This window comes from Cheilinus undulatus, linkage group 23, assembly GCF_018320785.1.
Source record: "Cheilinus undulatus linkage group 23, ASM1832078v1, whole genome shotgun sequence".
In the NCBI taxonomy this organism is placed as follows: Eukaryota; Metazoa; Chordata; class Actinopteri; order Labriformes; family Labridae; genus Cheilinus; species Cheilinus undulatus.
The window spans coordinates 16,351,828-16,371,427 of NC_054887.1; the positions used below are offsets into that span (position 1 = coordinate 16,351,828).

Consider the following 19,600-nt stretch of genomic DNA (forward strand, 5'->3'; position numbering starts at 1 on the left):
CTCCATGTTTGAGGTGTCTAATTCAGGCTTTTAGCAGTTTTCAGTTGTCATTAGTAAATTCAAAGTAGAGTCATTGGGGGTGAAATTTGTTTATTCTTTCATATTCCGCGTGCTCAGCTTTTTGAATGCAAAAAAAGCCTTTGGTGTCAGCTGTCTTCTGTTGCTGATTTCAAAGAGCTCTCAAAAAAGGATGTTTAGACGTGCTCGCCCTCTTGAAGACAAACAGTTTGCAATCTTAAGTAATACACCCCTCCAAAAATATTGAGACAGTGAGGCCAGTTTCTTCATTTTTGCTGTAGACTGAGAACATCTGGGTTTGACATCAAAAGAGAAATATGAGACAAAAGATCAACATTTCAGCTTTAATTTCCAAATATTTACATCTGGGTCTGATACACAACTTAGAAGATAGCATTGTCCAAGTATTGGAACGTATAGACTTAGAATAGATTAAAGCGAATAACACCTGATTTTTATATTTGTTTGTTTTGTGGGGTTACTCCCTTCAGTCTGCATGCTCTATCGGGTTTAGGTCTGGAGATTGATTTGGCTAGTCTAAAACCTTCCATGTGTTGCCCCTGATGAACTCCTTCGTTGTTTTGGCAGTGTGTTTTGGGTCATTATCTTGCTGCATGATGCAAGATCTCCCAACCAGTTTGGTTGCACCCTTCTTGAAATTGGCCAACAAAATGTTTCTGTTGACTTCTGAGTTCATTTTGCTGCTGCCATCATGCATCACATCATCAGTGAAGATTAATGAGTCCGTCCCAGTAGAAGCCATGCAAGCCCAAGCCCTGACATTACCTCAGATGAGCTTGTACGTTTGAGATCATGAACAGATCCTTTCTTTCTCTAAACATTAGTCTTTCTATCACTTTGAAAAAGGTTCATCTTTGTCTCATCAGTCCATAAAACTTTGTTTCAGAATGTTTGAGGGTGGTCTATGTACTTTTTGGCAAATTCCAGCCTGGCCTTCCTGTTCTTCTTGCTAATGAGTGGTTTGCATCTTCTGGTGTAGCCTCTGTACTTTTGCTCATGAAGTCTTCTGTAAACAGTAGACGGTGATACCTTCACTCCTGCCCTCTTGAGGTTGTTGCTGATGTCACTGACAGTTGTTTTAGGGTCTTTCTTTACAGCTCTCACAATGTTTCTGTAGTCAACTGTGGCTGTTATCCTTGGTCTACTCATTCAACGTGTGTTACTGAGTACTCCAGTGGTTTCTTTCTTCTTCAGGACTTTCCAAATAGTTGTACTGGCTATAACCAATGTTTGTGCAGTGTCTTTGATTGATTTTCCATCTTCTCTCAGCTTCACAATCACTTATTTTTCACCCATAGACAGCTCTCTGGTTTTCATGTTGATCACACCTCCAACTATAAATGCAGTCTGCAAAGGCAAATCATTCAGCAGCATTTATTGTTTGAATAATCAATGTAATAGGACACACCTGGGAAACAAAACACACCTGTCAGTCGAATTGTTTTGGTCACATTAAAAATGGGTGAGTTCAAACAAAAGGTGCGATCTTCTAAGTTGTGTATCAGATCCAAATGTTAATACCTGGAAGTAAAAAGCAGAAATACTGATCTCTTGTCTTATATTCATCTTTCGATGTCAAACCCAAATGTTTTCAGTCTACAACACAAAATAAAGGAACTGGCCTCACTGTTCCAATACTTTTGGAGGGGGGTGTACATAACTGTGGTGTTTACTACAGGTTATGCTGGGATTCTGGTTTCAGATGTCAGGATTGGCTACAGAGCAGCAACCCTAGCTGACTGCATCCATAAGAAGATGCTATTCAAATATGCAAACTATAAGTTTAACCTCAACATAATCAGAGAAAAATCATCCAGCAAGACCCTTAGAGAAATTGTCCTTGGAGCCAAATACACACGTATAAACTAACCTACATTACATGAGCGGATTATGTCAACTCATTAAGTCAGTAACACCCTCAATGTGCCTGTAACTCTAGAAAAAAACATGCTGCTGTGTCACTTACCTCTCAGATTACGTATGAAGTCTTCCAACATCATCTTGCGGTCAGGTTTGATGTTGGGACTGTACATGTCAGTGTTGAGCAGAATGATGGCGAAGGCCAGGATGAAGATGGTGTCGGGGTTGTGAAACTGCTGCACGATGTCGGGGTTACACATGCAGTATCGCTGGCTGTAAAAGAGACAAAGAAAAGGATTAAAAATTAGACAGAAAAACAAGAATTTGAGTGTAAGTAGGGATGGAAGAAGCATAAAGGAGAGGATGACAAGTGTGGGTCGTGACAGAGGACACAGGCATAGAGAGAGACAGAGAAGTGTGGATGTTAAATAGAATAAATCAAGCCTTTTAGAGAGGATAATGTGTACACATAGAGGGATGAATTAGAAAATTATTAGAAGCAGTTATAGGACAGAAAGAAGGGCATAAAAGCTGAAAGACAAGACAAACAATACATTATCTTTTGACACTACATGCTCATAAATGACCTGAGACAAGCGTAGCTCAAGAATGTCCATCAAAAATGAGAGGTATGCTCTTCGCCACTTCTTAACAACCATAAACCTAACAGTGGGTGATTTGCTAGAATCTGAAAGATGCATTTCTGTCTGATTGGAAGGCCACATAAAGGAGAAGGTATTTGAAAATGGTGCATTTGTGTTTTGCTTTTTCTTACAATACTTTTATGCAGCCACTCAAAGTGGAGCTACATGTGTGAAAGCAATTGACTGGAAAAGTATTTGCCCCCTTCCTGATTTCTCATCTCTGTGTATTTTTCCCACTTAAGCTCACCCAATAAATCATGAATTTACTGTGATTAACCACGTTTTTTGGAAAGCCGAGTTCAATTTCACTAGCCACACCCAGACCTGATTACTGTCAGACCTGTTGAATCTATAAACCACTCAAGTAGAACCTGTATGACAAAGTGAAGTCGACAAATAGATCTCAAAAAGCAACACTTCATGCCACCACCCAAAAAAATCCAAGAACAGATGAGAAAAAAAGTCATTTTTGGGTTACAAAAGAGTTGTAAAGCCATTTCGAAGGATTTAGGACTCCAGCAAACCATGATGAGAGCCATTACCCACTAACGAAGAAAACTTGCAACAGTGGTGAACCTTCCCAGGAGTGGCTGGCCTACCAAAATTCATCAAAGAGTACACTGACAGCTCATCCAGGAGGTCACAAAAGAACTCAGAACAACATCTAAAGACCTGCTGGCTTGCTGGAGGCTGCACTTTAAACAAAAACATCTTGATGATCCTAAAGACTTTTGGGAGAATATACTGTGGACTGACGAGACAAAAGTTGAACTTTTTGGAAAGTGTGCACCCCGTTACTTCTGATTTAAGACTATCACATCATTTCATGAAAAGAACTCCAAGCCAGCAGTCAAACACGGTGGTGATGGTGTGATGGTCTGGGGCTGCTTTGCTGCTTCAGGACTTGCTGACACTGATGTGACCATGATTCCTGCTCCGTACCAGGAAACCTGAAGTAGAATGTCCGGCCGTCAATTTGTGAGTTCAAGTGCACTTGGGTTATACAATGGTCTGAAACACATAAGCAAGTCCACCTCTGAATGGCTTTAAAAAAAACAAAAATACAGCGTTTATTCGGGCATGCTACAGAGTCAAGTGCTGTCACAACTGAGATCAGCTGATCTCATGAAAGCTCTCATCAGCTGACGGCCAGCTGGTTTGCTTTAGCGCGCTATTGGGCTTTTGAGATTCTTAATCTCAATGAGGTTTTTTTCCTGATTAAATGAAATTAAATAAATACATAAATTGGCAAATCGCTCTTTTGCTGCCACATTTAAACTGCTCTTGTAGTCCTCCTCCACCCCAGCTCCTCCTTCATTCTGCTTCTGACTTATATGATGTAATTCTGTTGTTATTGATGCCTGCTCTACTCTGGTTTTTTCACTTCTCTCTCTGTCTTATGTTTTCCTTCCTTATCAGAATTTCTTGACAAAGCAGTCCTGACTGAATGAAAGTTATGGGGTTTCCTAGTCAAAGTCCCAGACATAAATCTGATTGAACAGGCTGTTCATGCTTAAAAACCCTCCAATGTGGCTGATTTTAAACAATTCTGCAAAGAAGAGTGGGCCAAAATTCCTCCACAGCAACGTGAGAGACTCATTGCCAGATATTACCAATTGTTGCTGCAAAGGGTGGCACAACCAGTTATTGGGTTTAAGGGGCCAGGTAAGTTTGGATGTTTTTTCTCCTACATAAATAAAATAATTCAAAACTGCCTTCTGTATTCACTCGGGTTATCTTTGTCTAATGATCTGAAACATTCAATAAGAAATCCTCCTCCTCCAGTCAGACATGGGAACATGTAATCCAGAAGATTTTAGGGGACCTGTCTGAAGTTGTCTTGAAATTTCTGGGAGTACATATGAGTTCTGCAGTAGGAGGACAACTGAGTCCTTCACAGCAGAGAAGCTTTTCTTCAACATGAAGCCCTTTTTTGTATTGTAAAGATTGTTTTTTGAGCTGTTGAGAGGAATTATGAAGTTTGAAATATAAAATCCCTCACTGAGGCTCTTTTCTATAAAACAAATGTGACAGAAGCCTGACTCAGTTTGATGTACTTCTCCTCAAATGCTCTTAGAAATAAAAGCTGGTGAATAGGAGTGCCTTTGCATTGTGAATCTTTTGTAGTTGCCTCCTTTCTGCGTTTGCATTCACCAGTGTGCTTAAGGAAAAAACATGCCCAAAGGGAGAGAGAATGTTTATCTGCCTCTGTGTGGTGCAATGATACTTCCTGGTTTGGGGATGAATAATACAATAGTACAACCTCGCCTGTGTATGAGTAATCAGAGACAGCATTAAACAGAAGCATGAGAAGGTGTATGTGTGTGTGGACCCCCTGTGGGCTCTCTGCTGGAGTGTGTACTGTAATAGTTACTTTAATCAGTCATCATTTCCACATTGGGGCCGTAGCAGAGTTATGAAAACCTGCTGAGCTGCATGATTGGAATCTAATGTCCCTGTGGGAAGAAGACGCACACATTGGTATGCATGCTGTAAACTCTTACCTTGTCGCACTCTGTTTTTGTGCTAATGCTATCCAGCACTGCGTAAGACTTGCATGAGGAGAAGAGGATGCTTGTGCATATGTGACTGTTTTTATGTATGCTTTCACTGTCACCATGAGCTATTACAGTGTGTTTACAGAACATAAGCTCTGTAAGCGGTAGAAAAATGCTGCCTGAGGGCTTTTTTTTTGCCCCAGATTTTGCCTGTCAGGTAACATATAGGGTGCTATACATTGCTGATGAGATTGTTGGGGCTTTAGAGACTGCAGATTCAGCCTAAAGCAGAGAAGACACTTTTAGATTATGTTAACATCTCAAACAAAGTCCCAAGCACTGTTAATTATAATGTTAACACTACAAGTTGGGGGGTTTCACATTGGGCCTGACTGTTTCATACTGTGCCCATGCATGCTTGCTCCCACCTCCTTGTCTGTTTTCACATTAGGAACATCTTTCCATGCCCAAACATGTCCAAGAAATTTCATTCTTATGCCTCTCTGATATTTCTGTGTCCCCACAGACATTTCTAGGGATGGTTAAGTTATCTCAGGGCCTCAGGTCAAGCTGTAAGTTCAGGAGTGGGGAATCGCACCTCTCTTCCTAGGTTGACAATCCAAACTCACTAGTTTATAGAGACAGTCTGACTCCAGAGCATCATAACATTTGGCATCAGTCAGTGGAGTCTGCGTTCTCATATGTTGGGTGTTGATGCAAATGTTCAGATTAATACACCTGAGTTAATTAAAGACATGAGTTAGCGGCGTGGATTGCGCAACTGAGATGAATTTGTGCCACAGTCACTATGCCATTCATCACACAGTCTCCTTTAACAAACATTTTCAATTAGAAAAGGTTTGTTCTGAATAGCTTAGTGACTGCCACCATTGCAATAAGGCAGTTTGAGAAATTTTTACCCCTGCTGGATATTCCACAGTCAACTGTAAGTGATATTATAAGTAAGTAGAGCAACAGAGCGAGGTAAAAGACTGCTAAGATACATGGTGTGCAAGAAGGTGCTTTCACTGGCATCAATATAAGCAGAAAAACTGTGCAGCAGGAGCTTCATGGATTGGGTTTCTACGGCTGAGTAGCTGCATGCAAGCCTCACATCATGAAGTCCAATGCAATACCCAACTGAATGGCAGTCAGATGGGCGGTCCTAGGTGTGGCAGATGCCAGGGGAAAGTTACCTGCCTGACTGCATTCTGCTGACTGTGAAGTTTGGTGGCGGTGGGATAATGTATGGGGCCGTTTTTCAGGGTTAGGGCAAGGCCTCTTATCTTCACTGAAGGCCAATCTTAATGCTTCAGCACACTGAGACATTTTGGACAATGCTATGCTTTGGGAAAACCCCTTCTCTATTCGAACATCATTATACCCTGGCGCACAAGGCAAAGACAATAAAGACATGGTTTGACGAGGTTGGTGTAAAAGAACTTGACTGGCCTGTGCAGATCCCTGACCTCAACCCTACTGAGCACCTTTGGGATGAACTGGAACGAAGATTCCAGGCCAGGCCTTCTCGTCTAACATCAGTGCCTGAGCTTTGAAGTGCTCGACAGAATGAATGGGCACAAATTCCCACAGAAACACTCCAAAGCCTTTCAAGAAGAGTGGAGGCTGTTAAAGCTGCAAAAGGGGGACCAACTCCATATCAGAGTACAGGTTTATGAACACAGTGTCATTACAGTCCCTGCTGGTGTACGGTTTAGGAAGTATCCTTGAACTATAGGAGGAATTACACCCATTTTTAATCATAGCTTATTGGCTTATAAATTACAGTTCATCATTTTAAAGAAAAGCACATAAATATTACTGTGTTACTGTACCCTCTACTTTAATGTGTTCAAGTTGCCATGTTTGTTGCAGCCTGTTAATCACAGGGCTGCACACAGATGCTCCTTCACATCTCCATGTCTAAAAACGTTGACTCGACAGCAACAAGCAATTATGTCCTTGTCTGTAAATCCCAAATTACTGTAGCACCATGCAGAAAAACATCAATTTATGCCACTCAAAGTATGCTCTTACTCTGCACTGAAAGAACATGGAGACGACCAAATAAAAACAGAAATCAGAGGGGTAAACAGCGCATGATGCTTCCTGCTGAAATAGATTTGGCAAGGGTTGAAATTTGGCGTTGTCGGCTGTCTCAAAAAACAAATTTTGAATTCTTCCTACCAAGCGTTGCTGTAATCCAACTGTCATGCTGTCTGTAAGGATGGGTTTTGGTGAAAGAAAACAACCTGCATGGTTCTCATCTGCCTTAGAATAAAAAATGCAGTGACTGTATGTGACTGAGTAAATATAAAATCTGGATAATACACTGGAAGTATGAACCTGCAGTATTGGAAGCTGGCTCATATTTGCTCATTCATTAGCACACTGACGCAGCAAATACCGAGGCTGCTGGCTGCTTCACTTCTCCCTTTACTCTTTTTCATAGCTGCTTCAAATCCCCTTCACTTACTTTGGAGATTTCTCTCTTTCTGCATGTGTGTATGTGTTTGGAGCCATATCAAAGCCCAGGAGCAGGGGGAGGCAGGCACAGAGAGGCACTGATGGTTATGCAACGCTGGTTATTTATAAACCTTCCTACCCTCTCTCCTTTTCTCCCCTTTCTTCCTTCAGTTTCCCACTTGGTGTCTCCTCACTCCTCTCCTCCTTCCCCGAGTCTCCTTTGCTCTTGAGTACTTGCAGAGCAAACCTGATGTCCAAACATTACCATTGCCAACCTCTCTGCCTGCTCCACCATTTTTCTCCTCATTGGGCACCTCAGCAACTGTGACAGGTGGTTGTTACTCCAGAGGGGCTACGGCAAACAGTTAGCATTAACAAGCAGTGCCACAGCTGCACCGCAAATTGTCTCTGTGTCGCTAACTGGGGCTGGAAATTACATGCTTGGCCATTCGAACAGGGCTGAGTGGTCGACATTTTTATTGTTGTTGAGCAGAAAGGAAAGACAAAAGTGTATTTTTGTTTAGTGGTGATTTTCTGTGTATTTCTTATTCATACATGTCTATTTTCCTCTATGGCTGTTCATGTCAGATTAAATTTGCCATACTATCTTGTCTGTCACTGATTACATATAGTCAGACTGGCTTGTTTTCATCTTCCCTTTGTCCACTATATCTGAACACATATCCTCAGAAAAAAAGAAGCAAAATCCTGCATCTCAACAGAAAAAAAAAAAGATTGAAATATTCACATTTGTACTTCTCAGCACGCCATCCAAACTTGATGTGGGCATATTTCAGAATCAAAAAGACCTGTGACTCCCATCTTAATGCATGGCAAGACAAGAAAGGCCCAGAGGTAATTTTTGAGTGACAGTGTTTCATTTCACTTTTTGCACCCACACAAATGTCAACACGCACAGAGCTACAAAAGAGAAGGAAATAAGTGACACCAGCAAAACAAATGAGTGATATTATTCATAACCCCAAGACTCAGAGGAAGGGAAGAAAGTTGATTTGAAGGATTTGGATATTAATATAAAAATGCTTATTGTTTCTGAGTATCTAGTTCTTCCATGTTAGTTTATAAGAAGGACAATTTACCAGAGAAGCATCTGTTTTCATGTTGCATATCTGATTATTACATTGATATTGTGGGAGAATTTGACCCTTGAAAAATTTTCTTAAATATCTTGTGCTTCAATTCAGTAAGGTGTTTGTAAAATTAAAATCAGCATGCTTATTTCTAGTTGGCCACAAATAGGAACACACTCGCTAGCATCGCTATTTGCTGGCTTGCTTATTAAGCTAGTTTTGGCTTTGGACAAAAGTATTTGGCCACACCTGGTAAATACTGAATTCAGGTCTTTCAATCAGACACATTAACACAGGTGCATCACATCAAGCAACTGTAATTGGTATTATTAGAAAGTAGAAGCATTTAGGAACAACAGCAACCCAGCCACGGAGCAGGGTCAATGACTTCTAAGCCAAATGTTGCATAAAAGTTGCCAACACTGCTGATTCCATTGCTGAAGAGTTAAGAACTTTCACTGGCATCAATGTAAGTACAAAAACTGGGATGCTTCTAATAAAGCCATTTTGGAAATTCAAGGTAAATACTGATAAGGCGCTATATTTCTAGAATCAGGATATGGATTTAGACAGTCTATTAATAAATAACTATAACCAGATTCCCTTTGAATTCATCAGAAGGGGTGTAATGTCCTTTTAATACAAGTTAGAACACCTCAAGATGAACTCAATCTCCCACGTCCCAACTTTGCTTTTTTGAGCATAGTGCGTTAGGTCAGGCAGGCCACAGTCAAGCACTGCCATTTAATTCATATCAGCTGATCTCACACAAGCCCTCATCAGCTGACAGCTAATCACACTCATGCTACCTTTTTTAGGCTGCACTAGCCTGCTACTCTTTGCTGTTCCCTTAAAATCTGCTTTTTTTCAATCTTCCTCCACCCCAGATCCTCCTTTGTTCTGTATCTGACTTAATTAATGCCATTCTGCCGTCATTGACGCCTACTCTGCTCTTGGTTTGTTGCTGCTTCTCTCCCTGCATCAGGCTTTCCTTGTAGGCAAAGCAAAGGCAGGAATGTGCGCTCCTGCTGGATTCTCTCCACGTAGGCTTGTGGAAGGACAGGGGGATCCCAGAACAACCACACCACCAAATATAAATAATAGCAATAAGTGCAAACTGCAAAAAAAAAAAAAAACAACAACAACAACTATTAAAACCGCAAATTATGTGTTTCTTTCAAAAGTGGTCCTGACAGATTTACCTGAAGGCCTCGATAAGACGTTCCACCTTCTGGGCTTCTCCCTGGACACGAATGTGGGCCTGAAACTTCCTCAGTGCTTCATCCAGCTCCATACCTGAGAAGTCCATTTCATCCACGACACAACTGTTGGGCACACAAAAAAAGATATTATCATTCCAAGCTATTTTTGCTTTATCAATGTGATGGCTGCCCCTTCAGTGATGGCATGGTAGGATCTGTGGATTTAAACCAAAGATAAACGATGAAAACGACCTCATTTCTACCCGACTGCAGCACCACCCTACTAACTCCAGGCATTAGCCATGCCCGGACACCAGAGATAAGACTCTGCCTGGATATCTTCTCTTTACCTCAGCAACCCACACACCCACCCACTACCTCCAATACAATCCCTCCGAGCAGAAAATCCTCCTATTACCTACAACCTCAGCTTAATGACTTAATTAAAAAAAGGCAAAATATCCCGTCCAATGAGTTCAGTATAAACAGAACGTGGGCGGCTGGAGGTGAAACGAGGTTTTCTGAAGCAGAAGGTGACTTTGAAAACAAGATGTGAGGTTTAAAAGTTTTCTCTTCTTTGATGTGAGATGTTCCTTGGATGTACAAAGTAGCACGATAATCGAAGTATGAAATTAAAGCCTTCTTTTTTTGCACTCCAATTTACTTTCATGTGGTTTGAGCCAATCTTATCCACACTAGCTCCAGATATCTTCACTCTGATTGATCATCATAGGCAACGTGTTCAAAAGGAAGCTGATGCACTTGATGTTAAAATCTTTAAGTGTACAGTTTGTAGTTGTCTCAAGATTCCCCCTGTGATCTGTTCTATTGTGGGGCTGTAAGAAAGAACGGGGAGCACACATGTCCACAGACACCCCATGAAGATTGATCACTGTGAACAAAGAGAGTTAATGAGGTGAGTACTTGTTTGTGGCACATGCTGCTCAAGCAGAAAACAGGCAAAATGCTGAGTCTACTGAAATACAACAGTAGATCACAGCAAAACCTGCTCATGGTGAAAATATCATGGACTTTGTACTGTTTATTAAGTACTATAAATGGAATTATTGATGCTTTTATTACAAGAACCAAGCTTATCTTTCTAAAATACCACATATCAGCTACTATGAGCATATAACTACTGCTTCTATCAGTGTTATGACTACCATTAGGCCTACAGTACATGATGTTAACAGTCACAGAAACACTATTTCTTTATGATTGAACTACAGCAACTGCAGCTCTAGAGACTAACTCTCATCCAACCCTAGCCCTACAATTACAGTTAGATTGGCTCAGTCCCCTTTTTAACCCTTAAGCTATGCTATGGATGAAGTTAAGACAAGATGTTAAAAGAGATGGTAAGATACATTGTGCCATACTAAGGTTGGATAAGATACAGTAAGGTAAGATATTTAACAAAACCGTAAGTTATGCTATGCTAAACTAAGCTAGGATATGATGGCTAAGCTATGCTAAGAAAAGCTAAGACGGCTTAACTAAGCTAAGATAAAAATGGTTTTGGAAAACGAGGTAAGATATGATATGCTAAGCTATGTTATGATAAATAAGATGGAAAAGTTATACTATTAAATGCTTAGCAAAAGTAAGATATGACTAGATAAGTTACTGAACAAAATGTAAAATACTATTTTCTAAACTAAGATAAGATTCAGAGGCTAAGTTAAGTTAACATGAGCTGAGATGTTAAATAATGTTAATGTTCACTATGCTGAACTAAGCTAAGAGAAGATGCATAAAGATGAGATATTTAAGGCAACATAAAAATACACCAGGCTACAGCATGGTAAGGTACAATTGGCTGAGCAATGCTATGAAACGCTAAATTAGCTAAACTAAGATAAAATAGGCTCAGTTAAGATAAGGTCAGATGTGACTGCTAAGCTATGTCATGATTAGATAGAAAAAATGCTAAGAGGCTAAGCAAAACTCAGCTACGATATGTAAAACTAAGATAAGATACAATAAGATAGGATATTAAACAAAATAAGATATGCTATGCTAATCCAAGGAAAGATAACAAAGTATAAGCTAACTTAACCAGGATGTGAATGCTAAAGTTAAAATATTAAATAAAACATTCAGATACGATGTGCAACAAAAGCTAAAAAACGATAGGCTATGCAAATTCAAGATAAGCTTAATTTAGCTAATACCAAATATTCTTAATAAAAAATAGGTAAGAAATGATATGCTTAGATATGTTTAGGTAAGATATTCAAAGAAACAAAATGGTAAGATATACTATGCCAAACCAAGCTAAGCTAGGATAGGACAGGTGAAGTTAAGCTATGCTAAGATATGATACAATACTTTAAGCTTAGCTAGGATGAATATAGAATGCCAGGCTAAGCTAAGATACAATTAACTTAGCTATTCAACGAAGTAGAATAAGTTAAGCTTAGATAAACAAAACGATAAGATAAGCTGTGCTAAGACAGCTTAGATAAAACAAGCTATCATATATTATGCTAAGCATAGCCATACTATACTGCAATATGCTTAGCTACGATAAGCTATGATACAGTGAAATAGAATAATTAATGAAACAAAACAATAAGATATACAATGCTAACCTAGGGTAAGCTAAGATAGAACAGACTAGGCTAAGCTGAGATACAAAACAAAATGTTACAATATGATACAATACCTTAAGCTTTGTCACTAATTCACTAAGATAAGCTAAGCTAAGACTAACAAAACCATAAGATGCGCTGTGCCAAACCAAGCTAAGCCTAATGCTAATATACAATGCTTAACAAATTTATTAGACCACCTGTCATTTTTGTCTCAGAGACCATCCAGCATCATGAAGTGCTTTAATGCGGCCTCAATCAGCTCTCCACGTTTTACCATTTTGAACAGGAATGAGGGGTTTCAAACTGAATTCACCCAAATCTGAGCAGGGCTTCTCTGAGAACTCAGAAATTAATCAAGTATAACATTCAACCACTAAAACTCATTCTTCTCTTCAGGAATGCAAGTAAATAACTACATTTTGACATATTAATCAAGAAATATTAATGTGCTTTACTGTTTTTTCAGTTTTTTTAAATCAGTAAATTTGAAAATTCATGGATAACAATAATAATTATATTTTAGCATTAAACATGTCATTTAGGTTAAAGAGCTTCTACATATTGGTGTATTAACCATTGCAGAAACATAAAAAAAAGATTTTGGTAATTACCAATGCTGTTAATTTAGGGCAGCTGTGGCATAAACCTTACTTTGGTTAGGGTTATGGAGGTCTAATAAATTTGTTAAGCACTGTACTATGCTAATCTGAGCTAAGATAGGACAAGCTAAGCTAAGACACAATACAAAATGATATCATATATTATTTTAAGCTTAGTCAGGATGAATAGGTTTGCCAAGCTAAGCTAAGATATGATAAACTTAGCTATGCAACGAGTTGCAAAGATAAGCCCAGATTAACAAAACTATATGATGTGCTGTGCTAAACTAAACTCAGTTTAAATCCAGGAGGCTTAGGTAAGATAAGGTAAGGCATGATCTATATGCTATAATAAGCAATATCATGCAACAATATGCTAAGCTAAGCTAAGATATAACAGGATAAGATATCCAAAGAAACTAAACAATAGGACATATTTTGCTAAACTAATCTTAGCTAAGATAGGATAGGCTAAGCTAAGATACAATATGATGTGATACAATAAGCTCAGCTAGTATAAATACATTATTCTAAGCTAAGATAAAAGTATATATGGCAATACAATATGATAGGAGGATATGCAGGAAATTCAGTTTTTTTTGCTGTTACAGGCCCCACTATCACTATCATCACGTCTACTATAATGCTCTGTGTTGCTACCTAATCATATTTACTGATTCATTGCTTATCTTTTCCACACTTGGGATGGTAAAGCTTAAAGTACATACTGACTCTAACTCTATCCTCCTCTCGATCACCTTTCCTGACTGTCAAGCCTCTCTGATCGCCCTCTTCATGACTCACTTCCTTGCTCTACCAACCCCTTCTCTCTCCCTCTCTTTCTCTCTTTCCTCTTCCCCGGCTGTCACTCCTTGTTTATGTAACGTCGGGCGCAATGCTCTCTAGCCTGAGTACATCAGCCCTCTCCTTTCTTCTCTCTCTCATACACACTCATATATAAAATACAGTTTTCCCTGCATACACTTTTTTGATTTGTGTGCTGTACCTGGCAGGGAAATAGACACATCTGTTTGCATAGCACGGCTTGAATCATATGTTTACAAAGCTGCCATGGCAGGTTCACACATATGCAAATACAAAGAAACAGGGGGACAGATGGAGCCATATTTTTGCAGCTGATGACTATATGACAGTGAAACTCATTTTTCCTGCTAAACTGCTACTCTACATTATGGGTAAATGACTCCTCAGGGTGCCACATTTCCTGGAGCCTAAATCTATAACCACAATTTGGCTTAATTGACTCAAGGCGTTTTAACTGTTGTTGTTTATGCTTGAAGAAATGAGAGGAGAATGAGGCACAATTAGCTTAATAAAGCCAGAATATGCTCAGGATAATGCAAGGAAAATACAAATACAGATTCACACCTTCCCTGTGGACACACAAACAGAGGCTACACGCTTGCACACTCAGGCTCAGTGAATCAACATGAGTGATTTTCACATTAGGCTGCAATCCCTCATCCGCTCTCCTGTGACGACACTTTATCGAAAGTGCTCTCTCACACACTTTGCACTCTCCTATCATGTTCCTCTTCAACGTCCCTTCCACTTGGAGTGACTGCTCTGTAGGAAAAATAGAGAAAATATACCTCCATATGTCAGCCTTCATCGGGTATATCTGCACCGAGAATCCTACTTTGAAGCCTTAAAAGCATTATCCTGTTAATACAATGCATTTCGGAACAAAGATAGCGTCCATTTAAAGAAATACAGATATTAGATAAAAGCCACCTCAAGTGTACAACTTTGAAGAACACTGCTGGTGACCTTGCAAAAACTGAAAGTGCGTCCTGGGTTTGATAACTTTGGGAGGATAAAAGGAAGATCTGCGGCGCCTCCTCCAGGTTGATATGCAAATTGAGAGGTAATGGGTGAACAGGAGAATGTAATAGAATAAAAAAGACAATTACTGAGATAAAGTGAGGAAGGTGTTTGATAAAAAGAAGAAAAGAGAAGAGAGGGGGAGCTTCAAAGGAAATCATTCCAGTCTGTTTAATTCGATACAGAAGTATGCATTAGTTAATTCTTTAAATCTGTTAATGTCACTTGCACTCTCTTCTCTTGTATTTTGTTTAACTAAGATTGAGTCTAGATCTGTGTTTTGTTCTCTTTGATAAGACTTAAGAAGTAGTTGCAGGCATGTTTTAGGATTTTGACTTTTAACTTGGTAAATTCAGACAGAATAACCAGAAAAGGGGGGACATCCACACATTCAATTTGTCAGTCTGTCATTGGACAAATCAGCATATTTGAGGAGAATGAGGTGAGGTTTAGTTGAAACCAGCAAGGCTGCTGCCAGTGTGGCGATTAACTCGGATGTGGACAAGTATCACCACAGTTTAATCTGAACTGGACCATGTTTTCTGTATGAAATAAAGAGCAAAAAAAAAAAAAAAAAAAAAAAGAAAAAACACTGAAAGATTTTCATGATGGCTCAGGTGGAGGTTACCAGTGTATACAATGACTACTTCTCTGGTGGCTATTAGCACTGTTGCTAAAGAAGAGTTAAATTACTGACAAACATGCTGTTTTCTTTTTTTACCATGTTCAAACATTTTTATCGTACATGCCCACATCAGGAAATATAGTAGTCAGTAGCTGCTTGGCCCACCTCAGCAGGAGAGAAATGAAACTTAAAACTACAGGTGCAGTCAACAAAAAATGACCACAGACTTATGAAAACATTTTTGTGTGATCTTATGCAAGCATGAGTTTAGAATACCATCACAGGTCGGATTCAGGGAATATAGGAGGGTTGTAATGCCCAAATGTTCATTTAAAGCATTATTTTTATTTTTAATACTGCAGCATAATATTATTACTGCAGAGGGCAAAAAAAAAAAAACATTAATGGAATTTGAGGCCATATTCACCAGCCCTATTACAACTATAGGAACTAAGAATTTCCTTGGCTTTGAAAACTGACATAGTTGAGGTGAATTACATGAAAAATAGTGAATAATGGAGGTATTGCATTTGCTCCAGATTGTGTCTTTAATACTAAAACAACCAGAAAACAGTAAAATTGCCCTTTAATTACCAGTTCTCTGAAAAATAATGTCAGTGCAACAGCCATTACAAACGTGGTATTGATGTGATAAAAGAAGCACAGCAACCAAAATGGAGGCCAAGGTTATTTTGTTTTTTGTCTTTTCTGTGTTTATCCTGTTGGTCTTTTTTTGCAGGCTAATAAAGGTAGGTTTCAAATTCTTGGAGTTGCATGAGGACATCTTTTTAAAATCTCATTGTTACATTATTTTCTGCCTCTGCTTGTCATATAGAATGAAAAAGACATGTCTGCAAGAAAAAAAAAAAAACACCTTTTAGGGTTCAGATTCAGATTACAAGGACTCAGTCAGGCCAACCATAGACCTGAAGTACAGTTAAGCTATAAAACCTGTGCACTGTTACCTCCGGTATCAAAGTGCTTGCAACTGCTACAGAGAAACTAAAAAAAGCTGGGGATTTTCCTCATACTAAATCCCATATTGAATCCAGGCCTGTGGTTGGACCCTGACCCCTGATCCCACTGAAAATTGGAGGATTACTGAGGAGAATCACCTTATGATGTCCGTTCAATGATCCTAAAAAGGGCTTCAGGAAATAATACTCACTCGAGGACGTCTCTGTTGAAGGGCTTCTTGCTGTTTCCGAGGAACTCGCCAATCATCTGCCGGCTCAGGCCTTTTCTCTGGAGTAGGAAGTGGGCGACGCCGATGGGTGTGTCTGGGATGAAGCCTCGAGAAATCAGGAACTGAAGGCCCTTGTCGGGGTTTCTGAGAGAAAAAGAAAGAAAGGGAGCTCTTGTCAGTGGACTGCTGTTTCTTTGTTTCAACTAAGGATAGGTGTATTATTTTATTGACCCTTATCAATACTCTTTGTTGATCTAGGTCCTTATCGATACCCCTGTCAATTCTTTTGTGTTGTTTACATTGACTGTATTTACATGGACTTGAGTATCCCAGTTTCTGTTGGGTTTTTTGAGTATCCCGGTTTCTATTTGTGCATATATACATCTTTAAAAAAACAGGATATTACAGTATTGCGGTTTTGAGAAACTCATTTTTGCTACCTGGAGAACTCCAAAAGAAACCGGGATACTGTGCCATGTATACACAGTATCCCATTTTCTGGCTGCTTCTGACTACCTGCGCAGATGCAACTTTGATTTAACTTAATTCAACTCCAGATACTTATAAATACTGCGTCTGTGTGGCGGAGGAACAGCTGATCCACGCTGCTGAGAGAGGGTGACAGTTAAGCGGCTGTGTCTGCTGCGGATCATTCTGTGAACTGACAGCAGTTTTGTGTCAAAACGCACTCATATTTAGAAAAAAACGTGAACTAAACAGTTTGATTTTTCAGCAATGAGTGAAACGTGAGAGTAGGTTACTGCAGAGACAGAATATGACCTCCTCTCACTCTCTTTTTTTCTGCACATGCTTTATTACCTGTGACCAAACGTTCTTAATACAAACGAGGTAATTGTTTTCTCCCGTTGTTGGAACGAGGTGGATACCGTTTATGCAACGTGATGTTGGCATTTAACTGTGTTAAACCCAAAATAACAGTGATCTAATTTTTCTTCAATTTCAAACTTATTTTATGGTGTTGTAAAATAACATCACAACTATCTGGGCAGATATGATTCAGTGATCAGAAACAGGGATACTAGTTTTTTTCTCATGTATACAGAAAAATGACATAGAAAACATCAGTATTGATCATGAATGGACTTTAATAGACGTGTTTAGCATGCATGGTATTTCCTGATGAAACTGTTTTAATCTCAGGTTTTTTTTGGAGTTGTTTTAATAGCTGTAAGGAGTTTATTAAAAATAGATACCCGAAAGACCACATTTTTCCTCTGCACATGTTCTGAATTTGATCATGATCTGATGTGAAGATGTGGGGGGCCGGATATGGCCCCCCGGCTGCCAGTTAATGATCACAGCCATATAGTATCATTTTGTAAAGTATGGTGTTGTAAACTACCTTATCACACATCACATCGCTGCATAACATATGGCATTCTATCCAGTTATATCATATTATATTATACTGAATGAAGCCTTATTAAATTATATTATATTGAACTCTGCATTAAAAATATTGTTAAAACTTGTAAAAAGTAAATGAAGTGATAATAATGCCTAACCACACTTAGCAGCAATAATCAGTCATTTTATTCAGTTAAACAGTTTCCAGAGGAAGGTATAAACTTGACACACATGCAAACCACACCAACACAGAGTAGAGCTACGTTTGTTTTCCATTTATTTACTGTAATGGCTGCTTTAAGCACACCAAGGACATCAAAATAAATAATGAAAGAAATGATGCATTGCAGTAATGAGCTTCTTAGATTGTAGGTTGGCTGCTTACTGTGTACACCTGCATGGTGGGCTTAAAATGAAAAAGCACACAGGGAACGGTCTCATCTGTATTCAGCCTTGTGCTGGATTACAAAATTCACATCCAGTTTTAAAAACACCTTGATACACTGCTAAATCAGAGGGTTACGTGTGGAATCATAATGGCTTGGAGGCAGGTTTACATCCGACTGTATACAAGTGAGTTCGAAGTCTGGAGGAGGTCTTTGGAAAAGCTTGAGCCTGTGAGATTGAACTGTATTTCACTGATGAATTATTCACTGATAGGTTTACAAAGTCAAGTCTCTATTTTGATGTTGATCATTTTCCAAAAGTGATAGGAACAAATGATTTCTCTGAGGATTGTACATCAAACTGAAAAAAGCTCAGTTTAAAAGATGGTTAACAGTAATGAAGGCAGTTCAAACTCTCCCAAAGTTGGATGATTTATCTTTGGGAGAGGAAAAAGATCAATTGGAAGCTGAAAAAGCAAAGTGCCACCTGCAAATGTTCTTTAATGACTCTGCAATCTTCCTCATTATAGATGGTGAAGGCAGAAAGTACAGGGAGGGAAGCCACAGCTTTGCCGAGGTAAAACTCAAAACTTGAAATACTAAAAGAGGGCTTTCCTACTTTATCTTCCATCTTATTCTAGAACACTCTTGTTTGTTTTGGTCTGTAAAAACCTTTTCTCAGCCATATCAAAATTACTCGGCAACACAGGCAAAGTATAGTCCGCCTTTTTCCTTTCAAAAAAGGAAAAGGCTTTGCCTGAAATCTCATATTACAATATTCATAAAAAAATGTGACGTTTTGTTGAGAGTGAACTTAGTAGTATAACCTTAAAGTAAGAAATCTATGGATGTGTAGGTGACTGGCCAGGATTTTTAAGTATGAAACTGGAGCACACTGGTTGTACAATGCACTGCGGCTCTGAGAAGAGTGTGCTAGAGTGGGCTAAAAATAAAGTCCCCTTACTACCACACCCTGCTACTGTATATTATTTTGCATCCATTCCCTGAATAATACTTTTTAATAATCTTTTCCCTGAGTTGCTTGGAGTGTTCTTTTGTCTTCATGGTGTAATGGTAGCCAGGAATACTGATAAACCAGTGACTGGACCTTCCAGACAAAGGTGTCTTTATACACCAATCACTTGAGACACTACCTGCACTCAGGTGATCTCATTTCACTTATTGTGAGAC

General features: G+C 39.1%; 1 protein-coding gene across 1 annotated transcript in view; it reads right to left on the reverse strand.

Annotated features, from left to right (window-relative positions):
- iqsec3a (IQ motif and Sec7 domain ArfGEF 3a) overlaps nucleotides 1-19,600 on the reverse strand; it is a gene marked incomplete at its 5' end in the record, with an annotated part of 163,479 nt that overhangs the window by 28,851 nt on the left and 115,028 nt on the right. The window contains 3 exon segments of the mRNA XM_041781031.1: nucleotides 2,006-2,172; nucleotides 9,801-9,923; nucleotides 16,638-16,799. Of these exon segments, the coding sequence (XP_041636965.1) occupies nucleotides 2,006-2,172; nucleotides 9,801-9,923; nucleotides 16,638-16,799 (452 nt within the window).